Here is a 15,789-nt window from a genome sequence, read left to right on the forward strand (position 1 = left end):
GTGGACCGGGAAAACTGGAGCGTTCCTTAACTTATTCAGTATATATTCCCACACCACTAAAAAGGCAAGACCAATATGTTACAGTGTGAGGAGTTATTTAGTTGTGCACGGGATTAAAATCAATCCAACTTTGGCTACAAAGGCCTTGTTTTGACTGACCACAGGGTGTGATATATAGCGTTCTCAGAAAATAAATGTTACTGACTTTCCTACAGTACAAGAATGTCCTGTTTTTAAAGAACATGATCTGTCTAAACTGTTGAGAGGGGTGGGGGGCTGTTTGCTTTAAGTTGGATTTCAAGGATACAAACATAAGCTTGCAATCATTTTTATTAAATTTTGTTGACCAAGAATAAAGATCTCTGTTTCAACTAAGTGAAACTCAAAGAATAAACAGTGAAATCTGGACAATGAGGAGTGCTACAAAAGATAATGGCAGACAGGTGTTAAATCAACTCTGCAGTGTTTTTGTAAATCACGTTACCATATGCAGGAGGCAACAAGTAAACAGGGCCTTAGCAAAAAGTTGGAAATGCAGATTAAATCAGTGCAAGAAGCTCAACTCCTACATCCCACCCTGAATCAAAGACAATCATGGACACACCCACTGTTACAGTAGCTTTCCATATTACAGAAAACTGTAACAGACACTGATAGGTTAACTCCTCATCACTGTCCACTGTTGTTGTTCTCTCTGCTCTGGCAGGGAACCAGAATAGCACTGGCCGTCTACGCCATGACTTTCTTCTTGCATTCCACGGAGCAAAACAGGCAGTTCTTCACCGCCATGAAGCGCTGGCCGACCAGGCACTTGGTGCAGCCGGAGCACCTGAAGCAATCCGGCTCAGCGTGCCAGTGGTGCTCGCCGTAGGAAACTCTCTGAGCCTCAGGTTCCACTGCTTTCTGGCAGGAAGTGCATTTCTGGAAATGAGGACGACATCATGACACCAAATTAAAAACTAGTCCTCAGACTTGAATATTTCAAATATGAATACATCTTTGGTCACTTTATTAGGCTGCATGTGAAGCACCTATTTAAAGGTTTAGAAATGAAGACTGGTCTGGGGACATATACGCAGATAAAGCAGCTTTAATGGAAATTTAAGATGAGTGCTTTACAATCTAGTAGATACTATCAGTTTCATATAAAGATTTTCTGTTTATTATTCTAATCTACAGGAGTTTTAGACATTTAACCTCTCACATTAAAGAATACTGATACAATGATGGTGCTCTACATTGCTTTTACAATCCACTGCTTTTGATTGTAGTCACATAAAGGAGACAGTTTTAAAGTTGAATCCTACATTGTAGAGGAGTTTAGAAAAAGACATAATAGAATCTCACACATGGCAATTGGTGGGAATTCTCTTTATAAATAACGTCTTACCTAGCCACTACCTAGAATGTCTTTATAGCAAGTAAGATAAAAGCCTCGTTTCAAGTGGCCTAAAATAACATCCATTCAATTTAATAATATAATTTATATACACAAACATATAGTCCATTCAATCTGCTTTAAAAATAAACTGCTCTATATGCTAAAGTCAATGGGACCCAAATAAATCTCAATCCCCCAAAAAAGAAAAGTCACATTCCCAGAGTTTGTATTCTGCTGAACGTCGGTTCTGATCTGAGAACAGATCCGCTGGCAGCAGAAAGGAAGAGGTCTGTTTTGTCCATCAAACTGCAACATAATTTGACATCTTCCTGTTTTTGTTTGGCCGATGAGCACAGTGTGGATGTTGTTGCTATGGTGCAGGACACTTTAATTAACATTACACATTAATGATTTTAGCATAGAACATTTAAAGACGTAATAAGGCTTGTTAACGAGATGTAAAGCTGTTTCAAACAGTTTAACTTATCACAGCTTTCTGCAGCCTTCGTGGGTCATTAACTGGGCGGTCTATTTTTGCCTCATATGCTCAACATGATTTTAACTTTTTTTTTTTTTTTTAACCTTCAGGAAGTACCAGGAAGTCCCTTAAGATCAAATATCTTGTTTGAGGGAGACCTGGCCAGGAGGCACCAGAAACCGAGAAGAGCGTGAGTTGTAACCACTGTTGGCAGGAGTCATCTTAGGTAGGAGGGCAGTTTGCCCAAAATAGCCTTAAAGTTATGATGCGTCCCAAAATCTCATTTCTGTTGATCAAATGCATCCAATCTAAAAACGAACTATTAAATTTGTCTTGCTGTAAGCACGTCAATAAAATGCATAATGCATTACCCAGCATGCAATTGTCAGTGCAGTAAATATGAGTCAGAGTTTTATATTTAATTTTGAATTTGGACAAAGTTTACACAGCTACTCGCTAAGAAAAGTCTGATTGGTTCATTTCAGACTTTTCCCATTCCTTTTGTATCAAATGTTATCCTGCTGATCGTTTCACATGGGGAATAACTAATAATAACCTAATATAAATGTCGTAGAAAGTTAAAATGTTGATAAGATAGTGTTTATAGTGCTGTTCCGGTAATAGCAACCACTTAAAACACTTTACACTAGAGCCACATTCACATTCATACAGATACGCAGATCGGTAGGTGACTTGAGGGCGGGTGCCTTGCCCAAGGGCACATTGATACAGGACAAGTGGAAGCTAGAATGGAACCACAACCCTCTTATTGCTCTGCCCACCGAGCCACAATCCCTGTTAACTTCATGTGTCACCACACAAAATCCAAACTATTCCCATAAGTCCTGCAGTTGATCGTTTATCTACTGGGACTCGCTACAACCTACCAAAGTTCCCCAGGTCTTTATTTGTGCGTCGGGTTAAAATTGACAACTTGTTCAGTATAATAAAGAGAGGAAACCAGACTCACCACGGCGTAGTTTTTCATGTAGCAGGGTTTGCAGATGGGCTTGTCCTTCTCCATCACATAGGTCTCTCCAGCCAGAATGCAGTCACAGTCGAAGCAGCAGAAATGCTTCAGATGCCAGTTCTGTCCCTCAGCTTGCGTGTACTCATTACTGAAGATCAGCTGTGGACACACGTACACATGTTGGCTGCTTTCTAAACAAAACGCCCGTTTCATCTCCAAGCTAAGCGCGCCCAACGCTCATCACCTCGTCACAGCCAGCACACCGGGGCTTCTCACTGTCTCCATAGTGGCGCCCGCAGTACATCTGGCCTTTCTTCCAGAAGTAAATCATGTCCACCAGCAGTTCGCTGCAGGTGCAGCACACAAAGCATGCTGGGTGCCACAGTTTGTCGTAGCCGGCCCGCTCAGCGTAGACGGCCGGCTCCCCCAACAGCATGGGCTTCTTACAGTGATGGCACGACTTGGAGGGAAAAGGAGGAAAAAAAAAGGATGACAAGGTGATGAGTGCAGCTAAAACTGAACACAGGAGGCCGTTCAAGTAAGTTCAATTCAAGGGTTTTTTTTTTTTAAATACTTAGAATTTAAATTCAAAACCTACATTTATTGAAACAAACATGAGTTAATTTTCCATATTACTATACTCAGCCTCCTAGTAACCTATACAAGTCAGTGCTAATTCAGTGGATGAAATACATTTTGTAAATGACCTTTTACTTTGTGAAAAAAAAAAAAAACAGACAAGAACTAGAGACTCACAGAAAATGGCTAAAAACATGAGAGAAATGACTGATAATTGAATTAATGGATGAAAAACACCAGAGGAACAGTAAATCTGATTTTAGTCTTTTTTTAAAGGTAAGAGGAGTTGTAAAAATATTCAATGACAGATCATGAGCAAGCACTCCAGCCTGCCCTCATAATTTAGCCCACTAAAGGAGTCTGAATCTAAAGAGACGATCAAACTGGGACTTAAACTGTAACTCAAACGTAACTAGATTTGACTCGACATACGGATGTGTTTGACTCTCGCATGCAAGTCTTCTGATTTCACCATTAGCTATAGATTGGGGGGTTTAGCCAACTGCTTTCAAACCAAACCTTGTTTAATGGACACACTCCCATGAGAAAGGAGCTGGTAGTGGATGGCATGACGGAAACATTTTGAATTCAGTTCCCCAAACATGCAAAGCATCCATTTCTGGAGCAGAACTCTGTTGGAATCGAGCAGAAACGTCCAGCGATGGATTCCTTCTGACAGGATCGTATTTTTACCACCGAGTAGAAACATCTGCATTTCTCTGCTACAACTACAACACAATGAAAGCACAAATAATGGAAAATCTGGACAACTTGAAGATTTTTGAAATTATTAAATTTAGGACATACTAAAACAAATACTTTCTTTATTCACAATGTAAAAATCAATTATCTTAGACTTTTATTTTTATGTTCCTAACAATAAGGTCGACAATGCAATATTTCAACAAAAATTAACAAAGACGTCCCATTCTTGTACAAAAGGGATATGTAAATCTTTGTAGATTTCAAATATAAGGGTAATTTTCCTTAATATCAGAAAACCATACCATACACACTAGATATTCAAAGTTGATCGTTTACCATTTCCTGGTATAGAAACATTTTTGGTGAATGTCAGCAGAAAGCGCAGAATAATAAACCACTCTTTCTTCATAAAGGCTTGCTGTCTTTAGCCAGGTTTAACGAGTCTGTTTAAGAGTAGACTTTGGCTCAATTTACTTTTATATTAAAATAAAAGCCAAAAAACAAGATCAATGAAAGAGGAATACTTTGGGAATCAATCTACATTAACTGACTATGTTGGTGGTCAGAAATCACATCATTTTTTATTTTATTTTTTTTAAATCACTGAAGGCCACAAATAGCCCCCCTTCCCCCACCTTCAGCACCCCTCCTCTACAGCAGATTTACTAATGGTGTGTTTCATCTGAAAACTGCCTGAAAGGTTTGTTCCCATGCTGAAAAAAACACTAACTTAAAAAAGGAAGTATGCTTTCTCTAAACAACGTTCTAACCGAGTGGCAGTTAAACATTTTGTCACTTAGAAGTGTAGAGCCACATTGCCCTAAAAACTGGACTGCACAGGACGATGGCGCTCTTCTGTCCCCAGATCTCCCACCCAGTCCATGCAGTGAACTGAGCATGGTGGGTCAGCGGTGGCGTCAGAGCGCCCCTTAGTGCCCAGTCTGGGAATAACACCATCAGTGCTCTGGTTTATTGATCACAGGGACGAATATCACTGAGGGAGATTTAAAAGCTGACATTCTGTTGCTCTGCATCCAGCTGAGAGGCATTGCTGTCAGAAACTCTGATGAGATTTCAGCTTCTCAGTTTCACCACTTTTCCTTTCAAAATGAGCTGCTTTTAGGGCTTTGTCAATTTTATGTGAATTAGCTGTAGTTGGCCTCAACCATCAACTCGATATTTACACTAGCACTTTATACATGTGAAAATGGCTGCAAGCAGATGCTCAATGGTACTTCTGTACATCTTTGACCCTGGGCCAGTAGCTGAGGGAGTGAAGCCTCCTGTGCAACCAGCAAAGATGAAGCACCAGTTTGTGAATGGGAAGTGGCTTATTCCTCCAGGGCTGCCTTAGAGACTTCCACAGCTATGTTTAAAGCCGTGTTTCTGCAGCGGTAAACTATCCTGCTATATCTCCTCAACTGCCTAGAAACAATCTCACTCTGAGTTCTATGTCTTTATAAAGTGTTGTTTTGTGTGAGACACTTCTAGTAGGCATTTTGTTGTTCTAGATCAGAAGAATCTGAGATTTATTTTAAAAATCAGACGCTAATAGCGCTAGCACCCAATGGGATTTTCAATGTAAATTAGCATCATGCTAACCGTTAGCTGCCTGTGTTTTTCCAGCTGTAAAGTTTAAGAGAACTATATGTACATTTTTCAGCATGTGTTAAATTTTTGTTGCAATGATCTTCTAAACCATTTTTGTTTAGGCAGAACTGTTTGGAAAAGAGTACATTGTAAAGTATATCGATGGCGTTTGTCTAATAATACTTGACACAGATTGGAACAAATTATGGAGATTAGAAATGTTTATGGACCTGTCAAACAGACCGAAGTAGACCTTGAAAAGGATTTTAAAGACGATATTTAAAGTTTCTAAGAATAAAATCTATATCTATTCAAGCAACCATGCAAAACTTAGCTTGGACAGTCTGAGCTATAAGGTAAAAACATACAATCATACAAATAATAATAATGAAGTTGTGAATAAAAAATTAAAAATATAAATAAATTTCTTACAAAGTTCTTCTGTGGATGTCCAACGCCGATGGCCCCGGCAGTAGCAGCCGTACCCATGGCGCCTCCTGCTGGTCCGAGGCCAGCCGGCTGATCAGTACCAGGCCTTGAAGCTGCTCCGGCTCCGGCTCCGGCTCCCCTGCCCCCAGGTCCAAATCCACCAACACCAGAACCGGCAAGAACAGGCCCAGAATTAGCTCCGCCAACTTCAACCCCCGGTTTGTTTCCAGCCCCTCCAATACCAGCTTTAGGACCCAATCCGGACCCCCCAGTTGTACTTCCACCGCCCACAGCAGCTGCACCCTGTCCGCCTGCCTGAAACTGAGCCATCTCCTCAGGCAGCATGACGTCTCCAACCCCCAAGGCCTCATCCTTGCATTTTCGGACATACTGCTGCATTTGCTTGACTTCAGCAGGGCTCAGCTCGTGGCACTTGGAAGGGTCCTGGTCGTGCTCAGGCAGCTGACGATCCATCTGCTGCCGACGGTAAGCGGCCCCCTCTGACCCAGCAACCGGACGCTTTTCAGGCGGGAGCAGTTCGATGTAACGCATTACCTGATGGAAGAGGAGAGAAAACCACTAGAATTTAGCTCTTGAATAAAGAAGTATGTGGAAAGGACAGAGCTGAGGGGAGAAATTAAAGATTGGAAGGGCCAATCAGAGAGAGACTAGAGAGAAACTGTTCTCCCTTGTATCGCACACATAACCACAACATGGCTCTTTCAGACACAACTCTAGACTAAACAAAGGCTCCAGCAGTAAACGCTGGGTAGGAGTCACCAGAGCAGTAACCCCATTTTATCAAACTGAATGATGAAATAGTTTTAATGATTTAAACTTTGAAAATGTGAGCTTCAGACATAAATGGGGCAAATCGTCTTATGGCTCAACAGATTCTCTAGAAATGTTGACATATTTTAGGTGAATAATGTAGTCAAAATGAACGGACCCTGGACATTCCAGATCTAAGCAGTAGTCTGTTAATGCAGCATAGTAAAGTGCATCTTAACAACTAATTTCCTGCACTGAAGTAGTAAAAATGGCAGAGTAATTCCTTAAGCAACCACTGGGTGTCGCTGTAGTGCTGTAAAAGTTTAACTCCAAACTAACCCTAAAAAGCGGCCTGTGGTCGTCCCCATAAGGGACTTTAATTAATTCAAAAAGGATCCTCCACACAAGCCAAAGACAAGCCAGTCACACCAGGAAACATTTTATTACCACTTAGGTTGAGTTATGCCAGAAAAAGGACACTGTGGACAGATTTGTTGTAGCTTAGCAACTTTTGGATTGGAAGAATGTGTTAAACTTTTTTTTTTGAGGCTGATAAAAAAATTATCCTCTAGCTGAATAATGTGGTTTCATGACTGATATGAGGTCTTACCAGATGCTTGTTGGCCACCGGGGGTGCCCACTCGTAGGTGACTGATCTCATTGGAACCTCCTGGGGGACTGGGACCACACTGGCCGCTGTAGCATTGGCGGCGACAGGCACCTTGTGAGCCTTGACTGGAGTGATAGTGATGTGTGCGGACTGAACCTGGGGCTTCCCTTGAGCTTGTGACGGCGAGCTAATAGGCGCCGATCCTGCAGGGGTCCCAGCGGGCTGCACGGACCCCGCCGTGGCGGACGGGGGTACAGTCGTGGAGGAAGCAGTAGGAGGCACCGTGTACGCAGTGGTGGGGCTGGGCAGAGTGATGGTCACCATGTTGCCCTGGTACCCGGGGATGCCGTCTGTCTTCAGCTTGGCTATGAGGCCCGTGTACTTCGTGTCTTCAAACAGCTTGCCGACCTTCTTGTTCTCCTCCGAATTCATCGACACATTATGTTCTGTGAGGCCGCACTTACAGTTCCGACAGATTTTCCTGCACAAGAAAACCAGAATACTTTGCTTACAGGATTATCGGAGATGTTTTCTAAATGCTCTAAAATATGCACATTCTTATAGGGGATCAGATATAATATAAACGTGTATTTTCCCTCAGTGATCAACGTAATATTACGTCTAAAAATAGAAAGACATCTGTTGCCTCTGCTCTCTTAACTACCTTCTAGTTTATTAAAAACATGTTTTCTTGAACCGTTTTTGATTAAGCTAACCGCATTCTATCACATCTCCCTTTAATCAGCATACCAGCACAATCTGCTCAGTGAGATTGCTCCAGTCCCAACACCTTTAACAAGCCTCAACAAAGCTATCCTCGTGCTCGCAGTTAACGCTGACATCATTTATGGCTAGACATGCTTGAGCTAGAACATACCAAACTTGGGCTATGAAGAGGAATTATGTGTCAAATTGAGCTGCGTTTGCTATTTAAACAGCTTGATGAATGGAAATCCCTCCAAATCTATAAACATTGCAACTACACAACATTCCTGGGAAGAAAAGCAGCAGCTCTAGTTGGAGGGAAACGTTTGCGTCAACCAGTAGGTTTTTCTGACGACAAAAAGTGTGGAGACCCAGCCAGGAGGGCTAGAGTTTTATGAGCAGTGGTCTCTCTGCTGGGGAACGGCTGGCTTTAATAGACGGCACAGTCAGAATCCCCGGCCTGCAGCCTGGAGGGTCAGTTTTTAACCTCCTGGGATAGTTGCTTTGTAGCATTAAGGAAAAGACAGACCAGCCATTTTCCTAAAGCCATGCCTTTTGTTAAAGCTAAACTAATGAAGACGACATAAATCTCAGAGGGGTGTCTGATCTCAGGGAGCAACGGGACACAGTTGGGCTGCGAACTCCTGCCGCTTCCAAAGCATTTTAATTAAACCAAGGAGGAATGACATCAGACTGGCACAATAAATGAAGCCTTTTGTTTTCCTTTTGTTATTTCCAGAAGGCCACGGTGAATTACGCAGCGTAACAATATCGACTGTTTAAGCGTTGGAAAAGACTGAGATGAGTCGTTTTGAAGACGCCATATTAATCCCTAGAGAAGCACCAAGCATGAATTAAGGAATAAACTTTTGTGTCATCTAAAAAAAACAAAAACAAATGAAAAACATTTTGCATCGACCGACTAATAATCAGTGCTATGACTAATAAGAAGTCTAGTGGTGACCAGAACCAGAAGGTTTTTTGATCACTTGGTCCTGACCACCGATCAAAAATTCGAAAATAAAGAAACAAAAACAAAACAAAGGGACTTTGGTTGGATGCAAACTGTCCTTTATGGTTACTAGTAGTGTTGCACCGATACTGGTATCAGTATCGGCGCCCCGGCCGATACTGATACCAGTATCGGCCGGGGCGCCGATACCGCACTAACATGGTGGTATCGGTATCGGCGAGTACCAACAAATAGGTCATAGATACCATTTTGATGTTTGTATGTCACTTCAACACAGCCTTCTCACTCCCGACACTCACTATTTCTACTGGATTCACTTTGTATTAGTCTTTTTTCCTGCTTTAATAAGGTAGCAGCTTGACAAAGCCATGATAGCAATTATTTTACATCCAAATAGTATGCAGTTCTTCATTTATACACACACATATAAATTTCAAAGTAATGGTATCGGTATGGTATCGGTATCGGCCCATACTGCACAGCCAGGTATCGGGTATCGGGGCCAAAAAATGGCATCGGCGCAACACTAGTTACTAGGCTGTAATATTTCTAATGCTATGCACGCAAATACTAAATGTTCTTGAAATTAGTGTATTTAATGTGAGCAGGCAAGCTTAAATGATCTGCAAATGGAATGAGATTTTTGCACCTAAAGTAGGAACAACTCATCTCCATTATCTTATTTCAAATGCAGTATATCCAATTATCTTATTTTAGGGGTCAAGCTACTCATTCCTTTGGCAAATAATCTTATTTACCTGCTCAAATCAAGGCCAAATACACTCATTTCAAGAGTGTATTTGACTTACTTGTAGTTCCCTTTTTGCAGTGCATTTGGCCACAGTACTAAAGGTGGAGGAGAATGTCTTTATTTTTAAACATGAGTGAAAACCCTGCTCTATAGTGACTGCCGTCTCACACACAAGTTGCAACATTACCTCTGCTTGGAGGCTAGAACTAACGTGCAGCTGCAGCAGGCAGGCTGAAAACATGTGACCTGCTAGTTCTGGAAGAGCAAATGAAACAAGCTTCTCTATCACGTCACATCGGACTGTCGGACCTAAACAGATTATGCAAACCTCCAGAAGTGCAGCTCGAATCCCTCGCACTTATCCTTGCACTTCAAACAAGCCGCTCCGGCGCCGAACTCGTGGCCCAGAGTCACCTGTAAAAAGAGAAAACAAAAAAAAAAAAAAACATGAGGACGAGCAACATTAACATTTAGGTTTGACTTGATAATACCGCAAAGAGTTGTTTGAAGTCATCGTGGGAAAGTGTCAGCTGTAACTTGGGAGTAAGCTCCCTGGGGAGGAAACAAACACATGGTGCTGCCCCCGAAATAATCTGGCAACACTGGGGCAGGTCACTCCTAAACTGTAACATCCCATATCTGACCCAAATAACTTATGATCCTGAGTCTTGAAGTGATGAGACCTGATCCAGACAGCGAGATCATTTTATTTGCCAAATGTCCACCTTCTCTGGCGTGTCATCTTCTCTCCTAGTCCTTGACCTCCTTCTACACATGTAAGAAAGCGACAGGATGCTTTGTAACAAATAAAAAATGAAAAAAGGTCATCCTGACTTTGTTGAAATGCGGCCATCTTCACCCTTCCATCTGTTTTTCTTTTAGAGCAGCTGTGTCAGACAACGGTCGTTTCCACCTTATTAGTGTGTTCCTGCGGTTTGTTTCCATGTATGGTCAACTATTCAATGAAAGCGCAAGGCCTCATGGGATGCCAGCAGGCACCCCTGCTGTCAAAAGACGTGTTTTGACCCAAAAGGCACTTGCCGGCGAGGAATGCAGACTGAGGCTGATTGTAGCAAACGGATTCTTCCCCATGAGAGAGTTTTAGCGACGGCTGCAAAAAGCGTGGGAGGTAAACAGCCGTAAGATTTGTGGAGATGATCAGAAATATTAAGCAGATCACTAAACTTCACAGAAAAGTTGCCGAATCTGAAGAGCAGGCTAACAGGTAAATAAAGGGGCGTTGTAAATATTTATCAGGAGTCAGAGAAAAGGTCTGCTAGAGGGGTGTGCACACTTCCTCAGAACCGCTTCCCCCACCCTGGCTCACAGGGTGATTTACTCTACAGATAATTTACTTCATCGATCACCTCAGAGTATATATCTGAGGCCAAGTGTTGTTTTATACAACTCAGTGAAACCAGGATGTGTTGCAGATGGTTCAGAGTTTCTCAACCACAGCAACTTCTGCAGGAAAATGAGCTAAGGTTCCATGGAAGACTCTGGTGTGAGTAAAAGCACGTTCTCGCATTATTATTAGTGAGAAGAAAAAAATAAAGTAAAATAATGTTGTCTCACTTCCTTCCTCTTTGCTTGTGTCCCTCCATGTTGCTCTATCGCAGTAGTTTTCAAACTTTTCAGCCGGAGATCCCCAAAACAGCAATGCCAGAGATTGGCAACCCCCTATTTGTGTGTGTGTGTGTGTGTGTGTGTGTGTGTGTGTGTGGAGAGATTATTATGAGAATACAGTAATATAGTAAGTAGTAATTATACGAAAACTCTTACAAAAAAAGCACACTGTTAGAATGAGGAATCGGTTACATAAATAAGGTAATACTACCGTAAATCTAATTATTATTAGTATCAGGATTATTAAATAATTGCACAAACAAGTGTGGGACTTTAAACTTGTAATATTCACGCTTGTGATTGTTTTGGTATTGGATTAAGACCATTGCAGATCAAATAAAATCAATTATTGGCCACACAGGAGTGAATTTTCACACCAAAAAAAAATCTGAAATTTTGAGATTAATTTGATGTATCTGCGAGAAACAATTATTTTCCACGACTAAAGGCAAAATGATTTGCTCTATTAAAACAAGTGTCTATGACATTGCAAAGTCAGTAATTTGGCTCATCTCCTGACCCCCCCCCCCCCCCCCCCCCACGTGGTGTCTCGCAATCCTCTGCCTGCCCCCCCCCACACACACACACACTTTGGGAGACCCCTCTGTATCCCATGAGCTCCCAACATGAAGTTTGTACATTACACAATGTGGACCCAGGGGTTTGATCACTTTTGGAAGGTACTGGATCTCTCTGCTTGTGAATCCAGCAGTAACAATGAGTCAGACTCAAACTTCCTCCATCGGTATCTGTTTATCGGTATTTGTAAATGCATCGGGGATGGGCTTTATGGAGTTAAGCTTTTATATAGTGCTGTATTTGACGGACTAACAATTAAAGTCACAATAGGTTTTCAAACCTTCCTCACATTCCTTTCCAGTAATAATTATATTTAGCTGTATTCAGTCAGAGCCCCACAGTAAGATATTGCCTTGAGTTACATTACATATTCCAGCTGTACTGCCTGCTAAACAGCACAACTGCACCAAAAGACTTTTAAATGTACTCATATTTACTGTAGAGATGCACTGATGTTTTTTTTTTTCTGATCCAATCTGATACGATACCTGGGCTGAGCGTATCGGCTGATACTGGATACTACTGTTGAATGAATGAACCGTATACCTTGCCATGTTTGTGGTGTTAAATTTACCAACTTCATCACCACCTCTCACGATTTTCACGTTGCTTCCAAACAGATAGAATAGGTTTGGTCCGGCACTTGCTCCCTGTCGCTGTGTTTGCTCATCACTGGCTGCTCTGCCTGATGACATAACCACCGTCAATTAAAAAAAAAAAAAAAAAAAGATTGGTGCATCTCTAATTTATGGATGCTTTTCTGGAACAAACAGTGAAAAAAAGCAGTGCAATCAACCTCATCCATGCTCTTTCTTTCCAGAATTCACAAATATAAAATCAATTACAGTTGATCAATACTACAATAAACCAAAGGGTTTCCTGAAAACGAAGAACAATAGTCATTGCCCACAAATGATATCTGCCGAAACATGTTTTAAACACTAAATAAAAGTTCTACCCATTTAGCATTTTGAACATTAATGAAGGTCAACTATCATTTTCCTAAACCTCATCAAAATAAAGATTTGGCAGTAATTATAGCACCATCATATTTTTTAGGGATTTTATGTCTTTTAGGTTTTGTATGATAGCTGTTTTTAAAAGGATATTCTTCCATGAAAATGATTCAGTCTCTACTGGCCTATGCTTGCTACCTTGGTCAGTTTGGATCTGTGCATGATATTCAAGTCTTGCCACAGATTCTGAACTGGATGAAGGTCTGGTCTTTGACTGGGCTAGTCTAACACATTGAGTACGCTTTCATCTAAATCATTCCACTGCAGGATAGTTGTCAAGCCTGGAGGCGAACCTCCATCACAGCCTCTTCTGTATTACATTTCCTCCATATTTCCCTCGACTCCTGACAGCGTCCCTGTCATGCTGATGAGAAGCAGACATGATGCTGCCACCACCATGTTTTACAGTGGACATGGTGTGTTCAGGCAGCTTTGTAGTGTGGGTTTTCTCACCCCACTGGTGCACCTTCTTCTGTAGGTTTGCTGTGAACCTTATTTGCCTTGAGGGAAAACATAAATGAACGTTTCATGACCTTATTTCTGCTTGCATCAAAAGAATGGCGGGTTGCGCAACTACTGGTTGCCCTGCCTACAGATTCCTTCACCGGGGCAGCAGATCTCTGCAGCTCCATCAGAGTTCCAACAAGCCTCTTGGCTGCTTCTGGTTCATTTTCTCCTTGTCCGTTGTTGTTGCACCAAGATGTTTTCCACTTTATGATGAAGTATTGAACAGTGTGTGTCCTGAGATAGTCAACCCTGCTTTAAACTCCTGACCTCCTGCTGTGCTGTGTTCCTTGGCCTTGATGATGTTTGCTTGCCAACATCCTCTAACTTCACCAAACAGATAAATTCCAGATTTACTGGCATCTTAGGGGAGTTTAGGGGCTGGATTTTATTGTTGGGGTACCGTAGTAAAGGGGCTGAAAAGAAATGCCAAACTATTCACGTTTTTATTTGTAAAAAGAAATTTTGAAAACTATTTTTTCCCCTTCCATTTTCAAATTTTGTATTACTTTGGGCTGATCTAAAACATGCTAGTATGGTGTCTGTGTTTATTGTCTTTGCAACGTGGGGATAAACGTTCAATGGTTAAAGGGCTTCCATGAAAACTTCCGTCGCTAACAAACTAAATTGACTTTTAGAACAAGTTTACACCTAAACAATAAATAAATAAATCTAACTTTCATTCATATTGGAGCAATAAATGCAAGCGGCCTAGTTTTGCAGTGTGTTTAAGTTTGGGAAGGGTTTTGCTGTTTAGTGTTCAGGGTGAGGTTGAAAGGTCCGTGAACGCGCCGCCAGTCACGCAGCGTGACCAGGAAGGGAACTGTGCTGAGGGACAGCTCATAAGTTACTAACACTGTAAACCCATCTATAAGATTTTACAAACGACATTTAAACTAAGCGCCGTTGCTACAAAGTTGGTGTTAGTTGCTTCTTTCAGGCTTAAAGTGTGAGTCAGAACCCTCCTCACTTAATAGAATCATATGGCGAGAGTTTGTCGCCACCTGCTCGGCGCACCTTTCAGGGCGTTCCCTCTGCTGTTGAAGCGACAGGGGAGACTCCCTGTAAAGGGACCACTTACCTTCTTCATTTCCTTCTCTATCTCCATCTTCCTGCCTGTGTTTGTTCGAAGCGGTGACTATCTGAAGCAGCGTTCCCCAGAAGAAGCCGACAACAACCAAGCCGGGACAGAGCGATGAAACAACCCGTTACTGCTCTCCTCTCCCCAGCCCTGCTCTCCCCGATGCGTCAAACAGGGCACAATCACGGAGGCAACTTCCGGTCACGCTTTAGAAAATAAGAGGAGCCCTTTCAGGAATTAACCTGAAATACTGTATTTTGCAGTGCATGGGGTTGTTGAGGTTCCATAAAGGACTAATGTCCATACAGTAGCAGTTTAATTCGAATAAATAAATAAAAATACATAATTTTCTCCAAAAGCTGTCATTTGTTTGTGATCATGAAAAAATAAAAATAAAAGGCGTCATTCATGCAAGAAGGAACAAAGTTTCCTCAAATTGTGCAATACAGTTTGATGATTGCACGTAATGATGATCCAGCCCAAAATTAAAACAAACAAAATAGCACATAGTTAACATTGATCAACATTTCCCCCAGAAAATGTGTGTGTGTGTGTTAATAATGGAAATTATTAATAGGAAGGAGATAAAATACAAAATAATAATTATTATTAATGTATGAAGATTGTGTCAAAATAACAGTAGACGAAAAATAGTTATCTAACAGGTGAATGAAAATATATTTCTTAAAGAGTTACTTGTTCCTTTCTAACGACTTGTCACTTTAACCATTTTTGATTTTTATTGTAGAGGGGAGATATTTGTACTTCCGGTTAATTTTTGTTGCACTTGAAGTCCGCCTCTCAGAGGGTCCCGTTCACTTTCCTTCCAGCGATCATGAGAAGGGTGCTTCCGCTTTGCCAGATTTGCACCTCTTGGAACAAAGAACACGGTCCGTTTGAGCTAGGGGCCGCCAACCAATGGGAAACGGGCGTGGCCTCAGCATGACAACAAGATACCATGTCCTGTCATGTTCAACCTGGTGTTGGACAAGTGGATATAGCTATATCTCTTTGCAGCATCAGAAGTTTTTAAAACAATAC

General features: G+C 41.6%; 1 protein-coding gene across 1 annotated transcript; it reads right to left on the reverse strand.

The window, feature by feature from the left end:
* Positions 1 to 312: 312 nt before the first annotated feature.
* tes (testis derived transcript (3 LIM domains)) lies at positions 313 to 14,930 on the reverse strand. The gene is made up of 7 exons (XM_012863665.3): positions 14,749 to 14,930; positions 10,271 to 10,356; positions 7,514 to 7,994; positions 6,136 to 6,687; positions 3,074 to 3,289; positions 2,830 to 2,988; positions 313 to 921 (listed from the first exon to the last, which is right to left on the reverse strand). Exons 1-7 carry the CDS (start codon positions 14,773 to 14,775, stop codon positions 730 to 732), a joined length of 1,713 nt encoding a protein of 570 aa, XP_012719119.2. The 5' UTR covers positions 14,776 to 14,930; the 3' UTR covers positions 313 to 729.
* Between the last annotated feature and the right edge of the window lie 859 nt (positions 14,931 to 15,789).

The sequence above is a fragment of the Fundulus heteroclitus genome, chromosome 2 (genome assembly GCF_011125445.2).
Source record: "Fundulus heteroclitus isolate FHET01 chromosome 2, MU-UCD_Fhet_4.1, whole genome shotgun sequence".
NCBI lineage: Eukaryota > Metazoa > Chordata > Actinopteri > Cyprinodontiformes > Fundulidae > Fundulus > Fundulus heteroclitus.